We start from the raw sequence: 24,980 nt of genomic DNA on the forward strand, positions 1-24,980 counted from the left end.
AGAGAGGGGGAGTGCGGGAGAAACACATCGATACGAGAGAAACATCGACTGGCTGCCTCCTGTACACACCCTGACCAGGAATTGAGTATGCCACCTAGGTATGTGCCCTGACCAGGAACTGAACCCGTAACTTTTGGTTATAGGACAACACTCCAAGCAACCGAGCCACACTGGCCAAGGTATGAATTTCTCTTTTAAATGTTAAATACTACAAAAGAAAGTAAATACATATTACGGCACAAAATGCATTCCAGGGCTCCCCAACATTTTTTACTTCATGGCATAGAGAGAAAATAATACTTGTAGAGAATACTGAAGTAAAACAAATGAGGCTGCTCAAGCCTGGAGGTGATCATTCCGGGCTACTTGGCATGCCAGTAATGTCTGGCTGCCCCGAAAGCTAAAAGCGTCAATGTCAACACACCTGTGACACAAGTGCAGCAGTACATGTTTAGAAATCTCTGTACTTTTCAAAGAGTTCCTTATGCATATGTTGCCAATGGGATTACATTGAATGTGCCTGAGAAATAACTAGTCCTATGGAAATGGATTACTTACAGAGTTATTATTAACAAAATAGGTATATAAAGAGATCTGTCCAGAAAAAAGTCCAGCCATTGTTAATATAACAAGAATGTTATATTCTTGTTATATTAATGTGCGACATTAACGTAACCTGGGAGCCAAGGAGAGTGGACTGGAATGCCCATGCGTGAACAATGACGACTTTGCTGTGCTAGTCAGTGGGGGCAGCAGATGCCACTGAGTGACCATGTGTACTGTGTGGCTGCTGCATTCAAAATGACTGAGCGAGTAGAGCAACGAATCTGCATCAAATTTTGTGTTAAACTTGAACATTGCTCTGTGGAAACTATTTGGGTGATTCAGAAGGCCGCAGCTATGGGCAACCGTAATTAGCAGTTTCATTAAGAAAACTTGCCTGCTCATGTACCACGTCCATGCAGTTTTTTGGCAAAACTTCAAATCACCCAAGTGACTCAGTCTCCCTACAGCCCAGATTTGGGACCCTGTGACTGACTTCTGGCTTATCCCAGAACTAAAGACACCTTTAAAAGGGAAGAGATTTCAGACCAGTGATTAGATTCAGGAAAATACGATGGGGCAGATGATGGTGATTGGGAGAACTGTGTGAGGTCCCAGGGTGCCTACTTTGAAGGGGACTGAAGTGTCATTGTCCTGTGTACAATGTTTCTTGTATCTTATAACTTCTTCAATAAATGTCTCTATTTTTCATAGTACATGGCTAGATACTTTCTGGATGGACCTTGTACATTTTTGATAAATATGAGCTATTAACCCAGAAAGCAATGAAATCATCGGTTAAGCTCAATAATATGACTTAAACTCAATAATATGTAAAACTGCATTCACTCACCTTGTAGGGCAAAAAGAGAGCTTGCATCTGTGGCTGTCTCAGATGGGGCTCCTGTTATTGGCCTTAAGTATGACCTATACCCTTTTAAAATAGAAGCCATGAAATACAAAAATGCCTCTTGGATTTCCAAATCTATCATGTGCAACCTCTTTCCAGAATTAAAATCATAGTCATTCATTGATAAGTCCATTAGTCCATCATCTCTTGGTCTCTGCTGCACTGTGAAGAGATATAGTATTAGTGTTTTCTTCAAACTGTCAAAACTAATGTTTAAAATTGTATCAATATAAATGTTTTGTACATGTATGTCATCATTATGCTGTACACCTTAAACTTATACAGTACTGTATGTCAATTATATCTTAATAAAATTGAAAAAAATGTGTTATGTTATGTTTTCAAAAGGGCTCAAGATACCTCAACCTTTGTTTATATAACTTTGTAATGTGCAAGTCCTAGCAAAGCTTTCCTTATCCTTTTTTTAGGTTCTGCTGAGTACATTTTGTCTAAATTAAACATAAAATAATTCCAGTTTATCTGACTACTATCAGAAAAAATGTTCATGTTCTGAAATAACTATACATGGATTTATAAATGAAGATCATAACAACAATAGTCCTTCCTTCCTTTTCTTAAAAAATATAAGTGCTTATAGGAGAAACATCCTGCGATTCAAATATAAGAATCAACTCTTACACTTCCTGGAGAATTCCATGCTAAAGCCATTAGGGAGTAAAATAAAATAACTTTACAGTAGAGAAAGAGCCTGGTAGACACCACCTAATCAAGTGATCAAAGTGAACACATTCATCAATAATGGAACAAATTGATACAGTGCTCAAAGGATGCTGTGAAAGGAACTCAGTGTCACTCCTGCAATATTCCTGTCAAAGATGCATGATCTATCTACATTTATCATGAGGACACTCAGACAAACCCACATCATGCACCATTCTCCAACAGTATCATTTTCAAAAGTATCAAGAAAGTGAACAAAAAATTAAGGAACTATTTAGAGAAAAGGATACTAAAGAGACTTGAAACTAAATACAACATCTGATTTGGAAATGGATTCTTTTGCTATAAAGACCACTATTGTGTTAATTAGCTCAAATCTAGTCTGAAGGATGGCAGTAATGCTGAATGTTAATTTCCTGATTTTCAGGGTTACATTGTATTGATGTAGGAGAATGTACTTGCTGGTAGGAAATACATTCCATTTGGAGGTGATGGGGCATCTATTCTCAAAGGGTCAGGAAAAAAAGTCTGTGATTGCTTCAAAATTTAAAAAGTTTTTAAAATATGAGGAACAGTGAATCATCTGAGTCTTCTGGAGTTCTTATTGTCTAAAAAAGAGGAAGTATTAGAAAGAATGTGGGCAATGGAACAGAGGCATATGTTTTAAACTGATAAGAACAGATATTACACTTGATCTTAGCCAAAAGGCCGAGAAGCAATAGAGGCATACATTTTAATCATTAGCTTCAACTGTGTGATCTCTAAGAAGGTACTTTACCTCTCTCAACCTTATTATCTTCATTTCATAGGCACAAAGATAAAAGAATGTATGTGAAAGTGCTCCGAAGGTAAAAAGTGTTATACAGTCCTCAACTATTAATATTGTTTAAAAGTCTATAGTTTTAAGTTTTAAGATTCTGCCCTTCAATCGAGCTAGCTGGGCTATTTTACTCATTTTAATAATATTTAAATGTTGCTACAAAAGATGCTGGACTTCTCAGATATTCAAAAGAATTGCATGCACTTTTAGAAAGCAATTTAACCTGGTAGCTTAAATAAAACTCCATAATAACTTATTTGTTCTACATTTGATCATTTAATAGCATTTTTTAAAAATACCCCATTTAATCATTTGATATAATTTTTTAAAAATACCCCAATATTTTTGAGCCACTTCCAAATTATCTACCTGTGGTAAGGTTTATTTTGTAAACATTGTCTTTCATTTCTACTTCTGTATATACTGCAGGCAACCTGAACCCCCAAGGATATGTCACCTCCTATGTTTATATTTCACCTAATACATAAACGAGAACCTCAAATATCACTACACAATTAATGACCATTTCTCATACCATAAGTATTAAATTGTGGGCCCTGAATGGACTGCTGTTATAAAATATCAAGAGGATTAGATAAACAAAGATGACTTCTTCTTAGTAATTCTGGGTCACTGTCAAGATACTCTTACATAAGATTTTTACTGAAATATTTCATATCCTAATCAATTTTCATTTTTATTAATTTCTTAATGCTCTCAGCAATTTGAGGTAAGCACAGTATTAAGATCCCCTGAAGGTGAAAAGCATATGACCTAGCTCTCGCCCCACTGGAAATCAGCATTTCTTAATGTAATTTAAAACATCTGTATTAGATTTTCAAAACTGACTTTTTATTCCATGTATAAAAGAAGTATACAAGTAGAAATGCTGATTTTTCTCCTTGCATTTCAGTAATGGTAAAATTAAATAACTGCCTTAACCTCTTTTTTAATTTTATGATTCTCAAATGGTTCTATAAAAATGTAGTATCAAAAATAAATTTTATAAATCTCCCATTCAGCTTCTAAAAATTTTGCATTTTCTTTTCTTAACAAAAAAGGCAAATGCTCATTTGCCTTTAAGATTGCAAAACACTTTCCTTTAGATAAACATTATATTTTTACAAGTAAGGAAAAGTAACTGGAGTCCTTTTCTCCGATTAAATCACTTCCTTTAATTAAGTTAGACACTTACATTTTGCCAATTGCTGGTGCAAATTATTCAGTGTGTTCATCAGATTTTTACAAGGTTTCTTTGGGAGTATCTTCCAGGGTACATTTTTCTTGTCACCAGTTCTGAAATTAAATGGCAAAAATAATATATTTGTTAGATGGACCTTTTTGGGGGGGAGCAGGGGAAGTATATACTTGATATATATTAGAAAGGAAAAATAGAAAACACATTAAACAAAAAAATAAAACACAAAAATATTCTAGTTAACAGGAGAAAATACTACTGGGGTAAACTGGGATGTTGAATATTTAAAAATTGAATATTAATTTATATAAGAGTGAAACCTTACACTAAATATAGCTAAAAAATCTGTAATTATGTTGGTAATTCTACTTGTATTGGAATCATGCTAATCACTACCAAACTTAATGTGGTGGTCATTACTCTTAAATTCCATTTAAGATTCTTTAGATACCTAAGTATTGTGAAAATCCTACTATGTGGATTTTTTTATTGTTATTATAGACTCTAAGATAGCACTGCAGAAAAACTTTCAATGAGCTTATCAAAATACTCTGGTATATCTTAATATTGTTTCTTTGTTTCCTAAAAGTGGAATTTATTTTTGTTTCTTTCAGAAAAGAAGTAATCTATATTAAATTAATTGAATAAACTACAACAATCCAAAATACTTTTATAACCACAAAGGAGGACATGTGCTTGACAGTGGCATCTTTGTTTCTATAACACACTTCTATAACCTCCTTTAGTACAATTATGACAACACAGTTTTTCTTTAAGCTTATATGGGGTAGGAGAAGAAAAGAGTATGGTGATAAAACACCAAAAAGGTTTTGGACTTAACTATAGCTTTGCTTATTTCATTTATTAAATCTTTTTTTTCCCTGTTTCTACAGCAATGAATACTCATTTCAGAAAACCTAAAAAATGTACAGAAAAGGGGGAAGAAAAGTACTCACATTCTAACCACCATAGACAATAACTGCACAGGTGTGGTGAAACTTGCTGAACTTTTTTTTCAATGTTCCCTAAACTTGCCACAGAAAAAAAGGGCAAATATCACTTTGCAAAACTAAGAAAAGAAAAAAAGTAGATGAGAAAGCTAAAGCTGACAGAGAACAACTGTCTTGGAATCTATCTTATCTTTCCACAAATGAAAATAAAAATACCGATAGGACATGGTCAAGTTGCAGATGTCCTCCTGTGAAGGTTTTATTTCATTTATAATGTGACCAGGAGCATGGACTCCTACTTCAAAGTGAGAACATAGAAATACTATTTACGTTATTTTCATGAGAAAACTTTGCAATACAGCATTCTCACTGTGCTTTACTCACTGTACGCATTCTGCCTTGCTGGACTAGATTATGAACCATTTTAGAAAAAGGAGTATTATTTGGTTTGCCTTTTTACTCCCAATGCCTAGCAAAAAAAGGTATTCAGGATGTCTGTAGCATAAATGAAATGAAAAATATCTTGTTATCATTTCATGATATCTAATTATTTATTGAAGTAATTAATTTCCTTCTCTTACCCTTGCTATCTTCACTTTACAACTTGGCTGAGTAGGACAGTTTTACTTAGTACCTGAGTTTGGATCTGTGATAGCCTTCTGCATTTTCATTAGTGGTAACATCATTTACAAGATTACCATTGCATAAATAGCCAATAATTAGTGGTAAATGTATTAGTTTAGAGTCAGTCAGTGATGGTTTCAAAATCCAGTTCTGGCAGTATGAGTTATGTGGCTTTTAATAAATTAAAACCTAAACTTTGTTTTTCTTATCTGCCACAGGCACAGCATAACAGGAGATAATTTAGGCGATGCAGACAGCTTAAAGCCTAGCACATATCAGATGCTAATTTCCCTTTCTTCAGAAATTTCTTGGCATTCCTGTATTGTATATATCTAAAAGTCAGAGAGGGGAAAAGAAAACCAAAACTCTCATACTCAGAATTTGTTTTCCTTTTAAATTTCAGGTTGGGGCTCCAGAAATTCTGGATGAAGGAAGGTAGAAAGTTGTTAGTTTACCAGGGTAATTAGACCTTTCACAGGTCTGTCAAGAAGGAAGAACACTGATGAGTGAAATTACTCATGTTTCTTTTATTCTTTATCTCACTAATGATCAAACAGAAAGAAAAAATAATATTTAAAAATTCTTTTAATAAATTGAGGGAAAGAACAAAAAGAGGGAAATATAATTTATTACCATAATAAATACAGTATATACTCATTTACCACTCTTTATTTCAATTTTTAAAAACTTTATGTTACATAACATTAACAACTGGCAAGGAAAAAATTATTACTTTAACATTTAAAGAATCAAATATTCCTAGTAAAGAATCCTTGACTCTATCAATCCCATATACAAAATGGCTTTTACGCACAAAGTACATCCCACATATTCTTGGTTAGGCTTTCTCTGGATAAAAGCTTTTTGACAGCATACATGCTTCATAATAGAAAATTATTTTCTTGCTAAACTCGTCTGATGATTTAGGTGTCTGAGGTTTTGACATATGACAAAACTAGAATTAATGTAAGATTTCAGAATTAAATTAAGAGGCTTTAATATAACACATGCATATTTAAGAATGAAGAAAACCTATTTCACATATACATTTTTAAGTTGTTAAAAGGCATACTAGCTTTTGGGCTTTACTGATAGACTAACTTGTAGTTATTTTAAGTATGTCCTGTGGATTCAGTGTGGTCACTGCATCAATTTCCTCTTCCCTGAATAGCATAAGTTTGATTAAACTGAAAATAAGGGATAGAAGAGAAACATTTAATTATAAAAAAAGGTACAAGTAGCCCTGGCTGGGTGGCTCTGTGGTTGGAGTGTTATCCCAAACACCAAAAGGGAAAGGGTTGGATTCCCCGCTGGTGAGTACAGGAGGCAAACAATCGATATTTCTCTCTCACATCAATGCTTCTCTCTTTTTTCTTTCTCTCTCGCCTCCCCACCTCCCTTCTCTATTCCCTCCCTCCCTCACCCTTCCTTTCTTTCTAAAATCAATAAATATATTCTTGGGTAAGGATTAACAAAAAAGCTATGACTATATAGCTCCAGCAGTAGAACCCAAATATTATTCCATTTAAAGGGGGAGACAAAATCCTCACACTCCTAGGGTATAAAAGGAAAACAATTATGTATAAAAGTTATTTAAAATTTAAAAACATTACATTAATTTTGCTATGAAGAATGAGTATTCTAATAGAATTACACTATACTACAAGTATGATTGAAATATTAATCAAGAAATAATATTCCAATTCAATTTGTGTTTCACCCATACTCGTCTGACTAAAGGGAAATAAATATTTTCTAATCTCAATTTCCCTTCTGCTAATTTCTTGGTAAGTATAAGATTATACTGTTTTTTAAATATTTTAAAAGCTAAGGATGAAAGGTACATTTTCTTTCCAATAAAACCTTCTCCAATGCCCTAAATCTATCCCACTGAAGTATAGTAAGAGCTGATTCAAAGATGGTAATAATCTCAAACACAAAAACAATATGGCTAAAAGAAAATCCTAATAAGCATTCATAAAATAAAAAACTACAGGCATTATGAAGTGAATTATTGGGTATAGACTCACTAAAATGTACTTACTGAGAAATGGTGTTAGTATCGAGGTCAACACAACTAACGTCTGGTGGAGGGTCATACAGATCAAAGTATCTTGAGTCAATTCCTACTATGAAGGGACATGGTGCACTCAAGACGTCAGCTAAAGCCAGCGGGCAGAGAGGAACATACGGGCATGGCCAGTGGAAAGGGAATATCATCTTGGATAAACAGAAGATAGGAGAATATTTAGCAGTTTAACACTGAAGCATAATTTATCAGCATGCACATAAAAATGTCTTTTAAATATTTATTACCTAAAGTCTAATGCTTGAAAATGAATTAAATAATTATAACTAGTGTCAATGCTCAGAAAATTTAGATTGTTTTCACAACATAAAAATTCATTACAGTCTGAATTTTAGTTAAGCATTGAAATGGCTTTGAATTGTATGTTTGCACAATGAGAGACTGTGATACTCACAGACACTAGTGCTTCTGTCACACTAGTAAGCACAGAAGGCCGTAAAGAATGGATGAGAATCTTGTGTTCTGTTACTGCAAACACCAGCAGCGTCACAGCGTTTTCTGGGCCTAAATTCTGAAGTAGTGTTGAAAAGTTGCCGCCACTGTCAATCCAAATGAAAATATGTAATTAATAAATAAAGATTCAATTATCTCATTACCCCAAATAATAGGAAAAAAGTTCATGACTAGGGTAGGATTTAAATTGTATATTCAACTTTAAATGTGATGGCTGATCTTATGTAAAGAAAATACTGCATCAGAAACACACTATGAAAACAATGACATTTTGTGAGGTTCCAAAATCATTCAATTCTTCTGCATTGTATTCAATATGGAAAATAAAAAGTCATCTGCTTTCTTTTACATAGAAAGACCTACCATGTAAATAATGTTGAAATAAAGAATCTAATTTATAAAAGGAATGCTTTGATTGAAAACAAATCCTTTAATTAAAGTTTTGGCTCTTCTACTGTAATAATCAGAAAAATTACATGACTTTCAAGCTCACCTTAAAGTAAAAACACATATTAGAATTTAGATTTATGAATAGACACTATTTCATATTGTAATGACAGCAGTAATATGCAATCAAGAGCTACCAAGTAACACACACACACACAAAGCAAATGTATAACCCAAACTCAGACATTCTGTATAGTAACAAAATACTAGGTTGACAAAGTAAATAATCCAGTAAGCTAACCAGTATTTTTTCTATATAAGGCTAAATAACTTGGCTTCACTGGATTAATGTTTTAAAAAATAAAGCAAAACTAGTAACAAAAGTCTCTTGGAGAAATGAAAACGTATGTCCAAAAAAAACCAAACAACTTACGCATGCTCATAGCAACATTATTTATAGCAGCTGAAATGGCCAGCAACAGATGAATGGATAAATAAAATGCAGTATATCCATATACTGAAATATTTGTTGTACATAAACCAAATGAAGTACTGATACACACTACAACATGGATAAACTTTGAAAACATTATGTTAAATGAAAGAAGCTAAACACAAAAGGCTAAATATTGTATGATTCCATTTATATGAAATGTTCAGAATAGGCAAATCTGTAGAGAGAGAAAGCAGACTAATTGTTGCCAAGGGTTGGGGAGATGTGTGCGTTTGTGTGTGTAGGGATGGGAAAAATAGGGAAGGTAAGCTGCTAAAGCATATAAGGCTTCTTTTTTGAGATGAAAGTGTTCATACTTGATTATAGTGTTAGTTGTGTACCTCTGTGAATATACCAGTGAACTGTACAATTTAATTGGGTGAATTGTATAGTATGTGAATTATATACCAATAAAGCTATTAACAAAAAAAAGTCCTTGAGTAATTTAGAATCGTTTCTACATAGTCTTAGTATTTCTAGCTTATTTTTGGCTTAAATAAAGGTTAAGAAAATACTGGTCACTCTGGGTTGAGGCCTAGTGATGAAATAACCTGCAATTCTTACAAAATGAATGTCAAAGATAGCAGATCTAGTCTCCCTTAGGTATATGCTACAGAACATCTTAATTATAGTGTAACTATTTCTCTGCTAGAAAAATTATATACAGCTAATTAAACTTCAAGAAATGATACCATAGAAAAAACATTGAACAATTTCTCTGAAATTTTAAGGTGATGAAATACATTGTTCTATCCCATCATTTAATATTTATGACCATCTTTGGAGGTTAAATTGAAACTTAATTGCATTTGAATGTTCTTCAGAGGATATTTAAAACTAAAAATTAACTTTTCATAATCTATATCCATATGTACCTATCATGTAATAGTACTTGATGATAACAAATGTATACACAAAATACCAAACACTACTGTAAAACTCTTTCTTTAAAGAATGTTACTCTAAATACTAAGTAAAAGGAATTTAAAAAAGAAACAGTTAAATGAGAAGTACTTTCATCAACATTTGAAATTTTACCTAGGAAAGAGAGAATATATTTGAATGTTACTTTAGCTCACACTAGATTTAGAGAAACAAAAAGAAAAGTAGTTTTACTTGCCTTAGTGGAAGAGGAGAAGAAACAGGCTGACTGAGAATCAGATTATCATGTGGTGATAGCTGGAAGAGATTTAAAATAAAATATTTGAAATACAAACTTTGAAACACCTCTTTGGTAAAAACACATAGACTAATGATGATTCATTACACAACCCTGTACTAAGATCCTGAAAATTATGTCCTGATCACTGTCCTCCTCTGACTACTAACTCTTCTATTCTCAATCCTCTACCCTTCTTCTGCTACTCAGTGTTTTCCTGGTGCCATTTTAACACATCTGTATCAAAAGACTGAATTATTCATTTAATAGCATAAAATCAGAGTTAGCACCTACGGCCTCCAGGAATCCACAGGCCACCTGTGTTTACATAAGTTTAATCAGAACTCATCATTTACATATTACCTCTAGCTGCTTTTGTGCAGTAATGGCAGAGCTGAGCAGTGTAAATAGAGATAGTATGGCCTATAAACACTAAAATATTTACTGTTCAGGCCTCAACAGAGAAAAATTTGCCAGCTCCTGTTATAAACCAAATCTTTTATGTGTATTCAAACTGAGTGTGCTATATATATGTTCTGGCACTAAACATCAAGAAGTAAAGCAAGGATGATATATAAATATGCAGACTGATTATGAAACTTATCAAATTATATTTTTCTAGACATTTTATCTGCATCAATATAATGCAATTATTTTTTCACATTTTCAAATTTATGCAGGTTTTCATGAATTTGTAAATATCTATTTGCCAAATGATTTCTAATCTTGAATAATACCCCATTAAGGGCTGTGATAAATACATAAAAAGAGTGATATTACATGAAAATATTGTCTTGTATAAATCATTTCATAAATGATGATTAAATAAGCAGAAACTTACATTCAAGAATAAAAGCAGAAAAAATATGAACAAAAGGGGAAAGATACAGTCAACTGGGAAAAGTGATGGGGAAAATAATTTATGTTCATTTTAAACTTGCCCTGTCACAAAGATATGAGCATTCCTTCCTGCAATACATGAAAACACACAACTGTTACTTCTATATTTTCTCATATACTTAGCTTAGGGAATAAAGGCCAAAGCCACAGAGGAACTTTCAAATACCTAGAACAAATTTAAAGAAAGAAGTTCCTTTTTGTGTGTTCAGAACGTCTACTGCCTCCTACTTCTTTAACTCTGCAACCCTTTATTTAAGGGAGAAAAATGAGTCATCTGAGAGGCAATTAATAAGAAAATAAGGGCCTAAACTCCAAAAAGAAATAGCATCTTGCTCTTTTTTGATCTTATTTGATTTTCCCCCCATTTAAAACTGTTACCATTGTTACATGTTGACACAGCCAATATGCATTCAACAGGGCATTTACATCAAGAAAATCTTACCTGAACTAAAATTCGTGGTCTCTGAGGAGATGGAAAAGGAACTTTGTGCATAAAATGAGAAATATGCCTTAAAAAACAAACAACAAAAAGCCAATTAATTCATTCCAAAGTGAGTCAATATGCTACAAAGGTCAACATGTCTCCACAAATTCAAGTTAAGTCAAAAGCTCTGTGAACCTGTAATTGCTACATCCTTGCTACTATAAAACATGTGAACAAACAACCAAGTATTTGTCCCATTAAAGCTACTTGTACCTAAATTCAGTTATTTATCATATTAATTGTTGTTCACATTCAACAATCTTTATGTTCAATGTTTCTGTTATGTTATCTCAAAAGCCATTTTAACTTTTACCTCTCTCTAAGTAGATAATATACAACATATCAGAGATGTGGACATTAACAAAGAAGCTAATTTGCACATTTGTAATATACATTTTAGTCAACTGCTCATATTTGAAAAATGAAACACCATTTGGACTGCTCCAGAAAAATAGAAGAGTCTAACTGTTTCTAAAATGAACACTACACAGACAGTCCCTTTTTCACTGAGCTTTATTTTACTGCACTTTATAGATGTTAAGTTTTTTACAAACTAAATGTAAGACCCTCCACCAGCAAAAAGATCACAACTCACTTCACTGCAATACTTGCTTTATTACAGTGGTCTGAAATGGAACTTGTGATATTTCTGAGGTATACCTGTACTTTCTATTAACAATAGGTTAAAAATCCTATTGCTGATTTTATGGGTTTTTTTCCAAGAAGAAAATGGATAAAAAGCTACATTGATGTGTTTTGTTTTGAACACTGTGGAAAAGAAAAAAGGCAACAATAATGAAAAATCCTTTCTTTTTTTTAAGGAAAAGTTTATATTTTATTTCTGCATTACTTTTCTTTTAAACATTATTTCAAAATCATTTTGGTTTCAGAACTGGGATAATTTCAACTGGATAAAGAACACTAGAAATGTATTAATTTTACAAACATGTTTTGACTGCATGCTATGTACAACACTGACAGAAATTATGGGAATTATTAAGAAGGTATCTAGTACTACCACTTTACACCACGAAGGTACTCATAACCTAAGGAAAGAAGGGGCTAGGTAGGTGGGTCAGTGTGGACAAAACGTCTCCATGGATGCTTTGGACAGGACCAAATGTCTGCCAATCCCTATGAGAAAGCCCACAAGTCTGGGTGCAGTGACAAAAAGGAAAATCCACAGTTTCTGTAATCCAAATGCCCTCCCTCTTCTACTCATCTGTGTGAGGCCAGGTTCATATACTTCAACTCAAACAACATATTGCCACAGATTAAATACAGAAGCACATATGAGAACCTACCTGTGTTCAATTAATCCAGACATTAGATTTGTAAAAATGTAAAACAATGTCATTCTTCTCACTATTTTTTTTTTGTTTTGGAAAACAGTTATTTTTTTTAAAAGATATTTACATTGACATATAATAGGTTTATTGTTTTTAAAAATAACAAATATTTTTAAAGTTCCCAGTTTTAATTTCTATTATAGTAAATATCAACAAATATAACATATAAAATAAAAGTTCCGTGTGGGATCCTTGGTTTTTTAAAATATAACGGGGTCCTGAGACCAAAAGATTTGAGAACTGCTGTATCAGACACTGAGAATATAAAAGTGCCAGGAAAAATTAAAGAGTAGTCCTGTACACCAAATGTTCTTAAGATAATCCTATCACTTTCCAATTGTCATTAGAGTCAGATAATTCTGCCTAAGAATACAAAAGAGCTTAAGTGATAGATGGTATAAGTAAGCAACAGTCAGACAATGGAGATAATTTAGATCTCATTTGCATCAGATCTTACTGCTTGAAACATTATTCAGCTTGAATAAGCTTAAAGTAAATCACTAAAATTTAAAAAGAATTCAGAATGCACTTACTAATCTTCCCTTTAAATTCATGATAGCTAAACGTAGTAAGAAATATTTTTAAAGGTTCATAATAAACATAAATTATATGTAAAATAAGAATTACAAAACTATTTTAAAATTCCAATTAGAATCTCCAAATTTCACAAGAACATTAAAAAGTGAAACACTTAATTTTGTTAGAGATAAATTTATTTAAAACAACTGTAAAAGTATAACAGAAAAATCTTTCTGATTGAAAAAAGCAAATTCTTTTTTCCAAATAACTCCTGACAAACCTAATTTCCATATAAAATTTACCAATGTAATTAAATTACCAGTACAGATATACCACACATAATGGAAAGATCTGCCAAATTTTGAGCCAGGAAGGCTTCTAACTTACTTCTCAATTGGGAGGACATGAGGCCCAGAGATGGAATAACGAAACAAAAAAGTCAGAAACTTCCTGAACGCATCAAAAAAAGGCCAGTGAGAAAGAAGACAGATGCACTTGCTAGTGTGAACTGTTTTGGAACTGTCAGACTTCCCATCTGCCGATGATGCTAAACCCAAAAGAAGTCTCTGTTTTTCTGTGAGATTCTCCTCAGGATATGGTTCATAAAACTGAATAGCAGCACCATAGACCTGGAAAACAACGTAATATGTTTACTAAATATACCTCATATCATTTATTCAAATCACATCATTAGTTAAATGAATGAGCCCTTATGAGCCAGGCCATAATGAGCCATTATATGCCTACGAGTCAGGCAAGGTGCCAGGTACTAGGAACACAGTAGTGAACAGACATCACTCTTTGCTTTCTTGAAGTATATTAAAAAATAAAATAAAATTTAAAAACTACATAAATGCTACTCTCATATCTTTTTATTTTTAAAATAATGTTTTTTAATTATATTGCACTTATTTTATGAAGAATGAAAGAAATTGTATCAATATTCTCTATAAGAAAATGATCAAGAATTATTATTAGGTAGACAGTAAGACAATGTTAGATAAGGAAATCCAAATTCCAACTTCAGGCAATTCACTGAATTTCTCTGGATCTCAATTTCTCAATCTATAAAATGAGAATGTCAGACTAGATAATTTCCAAGGTTCCTTCTAACTATGATAGTCTATGATTCTAAATAACATTAAGTATTTAATAATGCCTTTTGTATTACTTTCAAAACTTTAATATCACAGAAAATAAAGCAATGAAGGATCATCATTTGATCATTAAAAAATCATTGACCACATTTACAAGAAAGCATTTGGGTATATGGAACAGAATACAAATTCTCTTTTCCTATGTCTCTGGTATAGTTACCAAATGAAAGAGGTATGTACAACAGATTCAATTCAACCAGTTATTTTTTCCTACTGTTCCTTGCATTATATAAAACTTAAATTAAAAATGTACAAGGAATTTACTGATATAACTTGTTAAAACACACAGTACCTTTTCAGCTGAGGCTCCAGTTAACACGAATGTAGAAAATACAGGGAGAGGGTATTTGCTATTTGGTGGCCAACATTCAATTGTTGCACCCATTGGTAAACAAAATAGGGGAACAGATTCTGGAAGTGAGAATGACTCATAATCTTCTTGAGGATATCTACAAATTAGACCTATGAAAATGACAATAAATATTAGGTTATCATCTCTTGAATTTTAGTGCTCATAATTTGAATGATGCTGAAATACTTTAACACATATCAAAGTTCAAGACATTACATATACAAGGTGAGGCAAAAGTAGGTTTATAGTTGTGAGTATGTGAAACAGAGTTTATTCTTGTATTATTTTCCGTAAGAACTGTGAACAGACTTTTGCTCTACCCTGTATGTTCATCAAATAACTGAATGGCTCAGAAGGATTCATACAGATTTTAATCCTCCAACATTATAACTATTGATATTAACCACTTAATATTTACCAAGCTTCATCCAGAAAGGCCAAGAAAGGCATGCAGAAAAGATTATCTTAAAGAAATACACATAAATATACACATACCCAAAAATTCAGTTTGTGGTCACACTATTTTAAAGTATATGAATATACTATTTTTTTTAAATTGGGGAGCTATAAATACTCTTTTTTTTTAAAGATTTTATTTATTTATTTTTAGAGAGGGAAGGGGGAGAGAGAGAGAGAGAGAAACATCAATGTGCGGTTGCTGGGGGTTATGGCCTGCAACCCAGGCACGTACCCTGGCTGGGAATCGAACCTGGGACACTTTGGTTCCCAGCCCGCGCTCCATCCACTGAGCTACACCAGTCAGGGCTGAATATACTATTTTAAAAAAATATATACCTACATATATCCACTTCATCAGCTCTCAATAACTTTCCCTCAGGGGTTTTTACACATTAAAATAAATATCCCATAGGATTACATACATAATTTCTAGCACAAATACAAGAAATATACTTGTAAAAATAGAAGAGTAATCTATTTATATTTATAGTATTTTCAGAATAGTATCAACTCAATCCCAGTTTCTAAATAATCCCAAGTTATATGAAGATAAAGTTTCAAGTGGCCTATGCTTTCATGTTAAATGACTAGTGTACAAAGTGGTCCAGGAATCTTCTATTGGACACATCCTCCAGCAGAGCCTTGTACTGGATTTTGTGGTACTAGAAACAGAACATAGCTTCCCTGAACTTGAACAGTAAAAGTCAAGTGAAAGCCATCACTAGATATGACCATAAAAACAAAATGATAACTAGGAATATTGGTCTGCCACTAATATCTAAGTGATTTTGGACAAATCGTGTATCTATAAGACTCTGGTTTTCTCATCTAGAAGTTAGATGAACTAGATAAAGTCCAAGGCAGTTCTAAAATTCTCTAATTATATGCTGGCTAGCCAGTAGATCCCACGAGGGTCTACAGGTAACTAACTGTCCACTACTCTCTCAAGTCATGAGGCAACAGTCTAGGCTTTAAGTAGTTTAGAAATAGTGATGAATTGTAGATCCTGAAAAGTCAAAGGTAGAACATAAAGATAAAAGTCTACGACACCAATTTTAAATCTATATTAGTTAAAAGGCTGAATCTGCTCTCTTGCAAATAAGATCAGCATGTTTAATATTTTGAGGTTTCTGGCAATTGAAAATTTCAGCTATGTATTATAAATCACAATTATGATATTTCAGATTATGAAATAATTATACATGAACTATAGATTTGACTAAATCTGATATAAATATTAAAGAAACATTAACTGGAAAATACTTTTCCACATTTTCTAGTGCTTTAAAAACTTCAAACAGAGCTAATTTCTACTTATTATTTATTTAAACTGAGTGTTTAAAAAAAACCTTCTTTTTAATATTTATCTTCCATTAAGCATCAATAAATTTATGGATGAAAACAAAAAAAATCTAATCAAAAAACATGGGCTGCAGTCCCAGTCCTGACACTAATATATTGTAAGATGGGTTTTGTTTATTTTCTTTAATATTATTGGTCCCCATAATACATTTACATATTAAGTATCCCATAAAAAATTATACTTACCAGCTTTGTAAGATATAGTGTTAGTCTTTGCCACGGACTTTTTATAACATAAGTATACTGCTGATCCCCACTGAATTAAAAAAAGAAAACATCATTATTTTTAAAAGGTAGTAACTTAATAAAATGGAATCTCTCTGATCTTTCTATTATGTATTATCTAAGATATAAAAGATTACTCTCTGTTAGCTATTTTTCAGTTGGTTATTGTGGGAGTATTTTATTGGAGTTACTGCCCACTTTTCTTTCAGAAGTAAAAATTAACTTATTTTTTCCTTATAACAGTAATAGCATAAAAATTTGTCCTTTCAAAACAAAATTAATAACAAACTAGAGAAATGATCCCTGAAAGTATAGTCTTATTATATGAAATGTTAAAGGGACTTAATTGAAGAAATAGAAGAAAATGAAAAACTATGAACAGTAAAATGACAACAAACACAACTATCAACAACTGAACCTAAAAAACAAAAACAAACTAAGCAAACAACTAGAACAGGAACAGAATCACAGAAATAAAGATCATGTGGAGTGATATCAGCAGGGAGGGGGAGGGAGGAGAATAGGGAAGAAGGTACAGGGAATAAGAAGCATAATTGGTAGGCACAAAATAGACAGGGGGAGGTTAAGAATAGTAAAGGAAATGGAGAAGCCAAAGAACTTATATGTACCACCCATGGACATGGGTTCCCTAAGGGAGGGAACGCTGGAGGGAGGAGGAGTACAGGGTGGAGGGGGTTGAAGGGGATAAAAGACATGGGACAACTGTAATAGCATAATCAATAAAATATACTTAAAAAAACTAAGCCACAACAATTTAGATTTTATTCTAAATCCAAAATTTGGAAAGAAAGGACAAACAAGGAAATATCTACTCATGTGTGTATACCTTCCTTTTGATTCCATAACCCCTTTTAGATATTGCCAGATTTTTCTGTAGCTCTTTACAACAAAACTCAAGAGTAGTAATTTGCCATATCCACTCCCTTATATCTCATTCTCTTCCTTAGGCTACTTCAAAAGAGGTTTTAATTTCACCATTCCTTAAAAGAATACCTTTATTTAATGATGCCAAATCTAATAGCTGATTCCATCTTCATTTCATTCAACCTCTCAGCAGATTTCGATACCACCAATGACTCTCTTCCTGAAACATTTTCTTTTCTTGGCTTTTGAGGCATTATACCCTCCTGGCCCCTCCCCACCAAATCTCTGGCTGCTCCTCCGTCTCCTCTGTAGCATCCACTCTCCCTTCCTGACCACTAAATGTGATCTCTTCTTTTCTTTACTTTCTCTAAATGATCTCATACGTTTAGTTCTATGGTTTTAAATAACTGCTACTCCCAAACTTGATGTTTCAGTCCCAGCTGAAACTGAGATGAGGAGGACTGGGTGAAGCAGATTTTGGGGTGAAGAAAAGGAGTTCAGTTTTAGACATGTTAAGTTTGAAACATCTATTAGACATGCAAGTGAAGAATCAAATGTAGCTAAGGCAAGAGGTCTGAAATGGAGATGTCACTTGGGAGATGTCATCACTTGACATTAGGTGGTGACAGATATATGCACACAGCACATTTCCTTACCTCCTTTCAGTCTCAACTCAAACGTCGCTCTATTATTTCATCACCTTAAATGCAGTAACAAGCCTCCCTCTACTCTTCTCAGTCCTCCCTATCACCTCTATCTCACTTTTCTTCTCTGCACAGACTTACTGCCTTTGGTGTATTGTATATTTTCTTATTTATTATCTGCTTCTCAACACTAAAATATAAGTTCCAAGATGGCAAGGGCTTTGTTTTGTTCAGCACTATATCAGTAGCACTTAAAACAGTGCCTTTAATGTAAAAAGGCTTTAAAAATATGTTGCATGAGACAGGACGCATTTGTGCACCATGACGGAGTACCTGCACAGACCAGCACATAAGAACAGACTCGTACCACTGAAGACAAACATATAGAGAAAATAACCTTCCTTTAAGAAATATTTTTTAAATATTAAGAGACTACTACAACAAATACCCACTTACCACCAAGATTTAACAAATGTTAACAATTTACCATATTGGCCTCAGATATTTTAATTTATAGAAAAACAAAAAATTACAGGTTTAGGTAAAGCCTTATCTTCCACTCCTTTCTGGTCTCTGGAGTTAACTACTAACCTAAAGCCAGTGCATATTATTTACATGCATTTAAAAATTTCCTACTATACAAATATACATACCTATAAGTATGCATTACTGCTTTGTACATTTTAAATTTTACATAAATGAGGGCAAAGGGGGAAAAATTGTGACAATGGTAATAGAATAACAATAAAAATTGTTAAAAATATAAGTAAGTAAATTTTACATAAATGATGACATGCTGAATATATGCTTTTATGACTTACTTTTTTATTCATCTGTATGTTCTTGAGAATGAGTGAAGTTAATCTAATTTCTTGATCTAAACTACTGGATAGTATTCCATTAATGAATGAATGTTTATTTTGCCCATCCCCCTACTAATGGACACTTAGGTTGTTTCCTCTTTTTTCTTTTTGCTATAGTAAACAATGATGCAATAAATTGGCTCCTCATCTAGAAACTTTTCTTGGTTTCTTAAACACTTTTTCTGTCTCCAGGAGATTAAATGTTAAATCATGCTTAGGGCAGCTCATTGCTGCATTAGAATTTTGTTTTTATAAATGTTTTAGTACTTTTGTAACAAAAGAGTGGATGTGTAAAAGTCAAGTGGATAGATAATATGAATGTAGATCAAGATGGACTTTTAGTTTATCAGGTGACTTAAAAAATTATAAATAAATAAAGGGCTTTCTATTGAAAAGTCCCAACTATAGTTCCCAATAAGCCAAATTTTGTGAAGATAAAAAACTTCCAATGATGACCTTTGTGATGACAAAAAGGGAACTATATGACCATTTGGATATGGTAGAACCCAAAAGGATTATTTTAAAATGAAGAACAGATGTTCAGAGATACAGTAAAAATTATGGGGCTCTGGAGAAAATTAGCCATGATATCAAAACTGCAAAAGGATTTTCTAAATATTTTTCACATACAAGGTTCAGCCAAAACAAACAAACAAACAAACAAAAATAGGAGGAGTCATGTTCTAAAAATACTTTAAATGTTTAACCTATAAACTATCCATATTATGATTTGCCAGGACAAAAACATACTTTCAGATGCTTTCTTTATTCAGGAATTAGATACATGATTTAATTACTTGCTTTGTTAATAACTCTACTTTTCTAAATAAACTTGCTAAAGAAAGTAAAGGAATTAGCCAAAGAACATATATGCATAACCCAGTGACACAAATAACAGCATGGTGATGGCCCAAATGGAAGAGGGGGTGGGGACTGGGTAAAGGTGGGCAAAAGAAGGGGGAGAATGGGGACATCTGTATAGTGTGAACAACAAAAATAAAGTTAATAAATACATTTTTGAAAGGCTGCAAAACAAGAGGTATTACATAGAGTGTGATGTTAATTCTTCCAATCCATGAACATGGTACATGCTTCCACTAGTTTTTATCTTCCTCTATTTCTTCAATGTCCTATAGTTTTCTGAATACAGGTCTTTTACCTCCTTGGTTAAGTTTATTCCTAGGTACTTAATTTTTTGTTGCAGTGGTAAACAGGATTGTTTTCATTTCTGGATATTAATTTTGTATCCTGCTACTTTGCTAAATTCATTTATTAAATCTAATAGTTTTTTTGTGGAGTCCTTAGGGTTTTCTATGTACAATATCATGTCATCTGCAAACAACGACAGTTTTACTTCCTCCTTTCCAATTTGGATGCCTTTTATTTCTTTTTGTCTGATTGCTGTGGCTAGGACTTCCAGTACTATGTTGAGTAAGACTGGTGAAAGCAGACATCCTTGTCTTTTTCCTGATCTTAAGGGAAACAACTTTAGTTTTTGCCCATTGAGTATAATGTTGGCTGTAGGGTCATTTGCATAGAGTATGAAAAAAATACTCTCAATGGTTCAAAAACTGAGGAGTCTCAAATTTGCCAAAAGTTGGCTGTATTCTCAACTACAAATTTTTGTATTTTTGTACCACATGACCACTTTTTTCCTTCCAGCTCTAAAATATTATGATTCTACTCAAAATCAATCAAAGTCCAAATCATTTAAGGCGTATGGTTCAAAGTTTAAAAACTAATAATTCTTGAAAACTCTTTCTGTATATAAGCTTAATGGGTGGTGGAGAGGTAGAGGAGGTTCTTTTGAGGCCAAAGCTGTAAGCCTGGTACAAAAATCATGTAGGAACTTGAGAAAAAAATCAACACATATTTCCTCTTGTCCATTAGATTGGTTTTCTTTTTCCTCATTTAGAAATCTAGTAGACAAATACATTAAGAGGTCATTCACACACAGCCTCTATTTGGATCATCAAGGGTGTGAGTTTAGGTGGTAAGATGAATGGCCTGCAGACTGACTAACCCTGGGGGCATTCCGTTGTGTAGAGGTGAGGGAGATGGAAAGGAATCAGCAATGGCAGAAAAGGAAAGATTGGTGAGGTAGGAGGAAAAACAGAGTACATAGAAAAAGAACACATCTTCTTTTCTTCTGTTTCAAGAAAGAAGAAGTGATCATCTATGTCAAAACTTACTGAAAATAAGATGAAGAACTGATCATTTGATTCAACATGAGCAATCTTGGTAGAATGGTGGAGACAAAAGTCTAACTGAAAAGTGAAAGTGAGGAAGGGGACAGAACACAGTCAACTTGTGAGATGTTTCATTATAAAGGAGAACAATAAAATGGGGCAATAGATGGAGGAGGAGAAAGGGGTCAAGTTCTGCAAACATGGAAGAAACATGGTTTGCATGCTGGAGAAAATAATCCAAGAGAGAGGAAAACGGATGATTCAAAAAGTAAGGAAGAAGAATTGCTGAAGCTATGTACTCAAATAGGTAAGAAGTATATGGGATCTAGTGCACGAATGGAGGGAGGGGTTAACCTTGGCTAGTGCATTACTTTTTCAGTAAGAAGGAAATTTTTTTAATTAAAATAAAAAAGGCTTTTTGCACAGCTCTTTCTGAAAGTACAACTGAAGTACTTTCCTAAACATAAAATATCCAACATCTTTAAAAACATATTTTTACATTAGTAATTATGCTATGCTATTTTCCAAACAAAGATGTTAGGTTATGGTCATTTTCATCAGTGGCTAATTTTATCAGTGCAAAAGAATCACTTACCATACTGTTATTGAGATTCTTGTCAACTTTGCAGAATGTGTGTGGTGGACTTTCTCCTTTACTGGGTATAATAATACATATGTCTGTGACAGCCAAGGTATTCTGAGTCATGTTTTCAGAGGCTCTTCGGTAGGTGATGTAAATCTTTTGTGATGAGGTACTGCCGCTAATATTTGCAGGGCGTCCATAGGGAGTACTCTGAATAATCTCACACCCCTGTTTCAATCTTTCTTTCCAGTCATATAAAACTCTAAAAAATAAATAAAGTAAATGAATACACAAACACAAAGCACCCTGAAATACGAAAGGTAATATCAGGCATCATGAACTGATCCTTAAATGTAGCAGAGATTCCAATCTTACTGCAAGTTGGAATTACGCAGTCCCATGTAAAATTAAAGGATAACTGCCTTTTTCTATCTAAAATTTAAGTAATGTAGGAAAAATTCAGATTAAACTTTGTATTTGTTGACATAAACCACAGGATATCAACAATTAAGGGCAAAGGTACTTGCTTTAGCATTCCATTTAATGGATTTATTTATTTTTGTCTCTAACGCCAAGCATCTTCTTGATAAAAAGCAACTTTGTATTGTAGCCAAAATTAAAATTTTAAAAAGGCTCCTTAACCAGAAGGTATGGAACCTGCTCACACAATTTTACTTCCAATACTGCCCCCTCAAGTTTAGGAGATAAATTTAGGCTTTCAAAAGAGAAAATAACCTCAAAATTATGGGTGAACGACATAGGTTTGTTTTTCCCCTTCCTCCTTGTTATGGTAAAATCATAGACTTTTCCCAAGGGCAGGCCAGGCATCCATTCCTTAAGTCTTCTAAATACTATACTTAAAGTACTTGGGGACACAAAGAAAATGTCATGTTTGAATAACAGTTATTCTTTCACAGATTTCACCAATTTGACTTTAAACTAAGTCCTTTATATCACTCAGACAAAAAATTAAAGGTCTACTATATTAAATGTTTTTGCTGTAGAAACTGTTTTAACAGGCAATGTCCCCAACATCAATCAGTATTCCCTTTTATAAAATCCTATTATACAAAGAAAATTTAGTGCCAGAAATTGGTCAAATTCTTTTTTTTAAAACCTTGGATATGAGGATAGTTTATTGATTTGAGAGAAGAGGAAGGGGGAGAGAAAGAAAGAGAGAAACACTGATCAGTTGCCTCTCCCACACACCCCGAGCACCCAACTGCAACCTAGGTATGTGCCCTGACCAGGAATTGAACCAGTGACATTTTGCTTTGTAGGATGATGCCCAACCAACTGAGCCAAATCAGTCAGGGTAATCTAATATAATATTTAATTTCCCTTTTTGTCCTGTCAACAGAGAAATTTTCTCAATATTTTATTTTGAATATTTAGAGCAAATTAAATGTTTAATCATAGCAACTATGTTTATCCAATTGTTGGCTTAATTGCTTATTCCTTCTCCTCTTGATTTTTTTTTTGTTTTTTTTTAATCTTAAAAAAGGCACTGTAACAGACAGAAATTAGACACATCTAAATTCAAATTCCCACCACTTGTTACTGACTATTGCATCTTAGGCAGTTACTTAATCTTTGAGCCTTATACTACTCAGCTATAAAATTTAAAAAATATAACTCATAGTATCTTGAGAAAATTAGATGAGAGTGTAAGTCAGGTCTCCAGTAAGTGCCTGGTACACAGATGTTAAATTAAAAACAAGAAAATAAAAATACAACACAGAAAAATAAACCACCATTTATTCAAATTCTTAAAAGATGTAGAATATAAACATTTTATACATAGATACCTACTTTCTTTAATCAGATATTGTGCTGTTGCGGATATTTTACATTACTATATTTTATTTTTTAAAAGATTTTACTTATTTATTTTTAGAGAGAGGGGAAGGGAGGGAGAAAGAGAAGGAGAGAAACATCAATGTGTGGTTGCCTCTCATGTGCCCTATACTGGGGACCTGTCCTGCAACCCAGGCACATGCTCTGAATGGGAATCGAACCAGTGACCCTTTGGTTCACAGGCCTGCGCTCAATCCACTGAACTACACCAGTCAGGGCTATTTTTTTAAAAATTTTTATGTTGTTGGATAACATTTCTTGTCCAAATTGTAAGCTTTTAAGGATACAAAATAAACATACATAAATCAGTTGCCTTTTTATATACTAGCTTATCAGAAAGAGAATCTAAGAAAACAATCCATTTACAACTGCATAAAAAATAATACCTAGGAATACGTTTAATCAAGGACGTAAAACACCTGTACTCAAAAATTATAAGACACTGAAGAAAGAAACTGAAGAAGATACAAATAAATGGAAGCATATGCTGTGTTCATGGACAGGAAGAATTAACATTATTAAAATGTATATACTACCCAAAGCAATCTATAGATTAACACAATTCCTGTCAAAATACCAATGGTGTATTTCACAGAACTGGAACAAATTTTCCAAAAATGTATATAGAACTACAAAAGACCCCAAATAGCCACAGCAATCTTGAGAAAGAACAAAGTTGGAGGTACCACATTACCTGATACGAAACTATATTACAAGGCTAAAGTAATCAAAACAGCATAGTACTGGCATAAAAACATATAAATCAACGGAACAAAACAGAGAGCCCAGAAATAACACCATACTTATATGGTCAATTAATATTTGACAAAGGAGGCAAGAACATA

General features: G+C 33.0%; 1 protein-coding gene and 1 pseudogene across 1 annotated transcript in view; both read right to left on the reverse strand.

Annotated features, from left to right (window-relative positions):
- DENND4A (DENN domain containing 4A) overlaps positions 1 to 24,980 on the reverse strand; it is a 71,878-nt gene that overhangs the window by 42,438 nt on the left and 4,460 nt on the right. The window contains 10 exon segments of the mRNA XM_028505495.2: positions 1,397 to 1,615; positions 4,150 to 4,250; positions 7,771 to 7,946; positions 8,210 to 8,354; positions 10,269 to 10,327; positions 11,650 to 11,716; positions 13,947 to 14,188; positions 15,009 to 15,178; positions 17,076 to 17,145; positions 22,291 to 22,540. Coding sequence (XP_028361296.1) covers positions 1,397 to 1,615; positions 4,150 to 4,250; positions 7,771 to 7,946; positions 8,210 to 8,354; positions 10,269 to 10,327; positions 11,650 to 11,716; positions 13,947 to 14,188; positions 15,009 to 15,178; positions 17,076 to 17,145; positions 22,291 to 22,540 — 1,499 coding nt within the window.
- On the reverse strand, positions 2,728 to 2,854 carry LOC114493487 (annotated as a pseudogene).

The sequence above is a fragment of the Phyllostomus discolor genome, chromosome 1 (genome assembly GCF_004126475.2).
Source record: "Phyllostomus discolor isolate MPI-MPIP mPhyDis1 chromosome 1, mPhyDis1.pri.v3, whole genome shotgun sequence".
NCBI lineage: Eukaryota > Metazoa > Chordata > Mammalia > Chiroptera > Phyllostomidae > Phyllostomus > Phyllostomus discolor.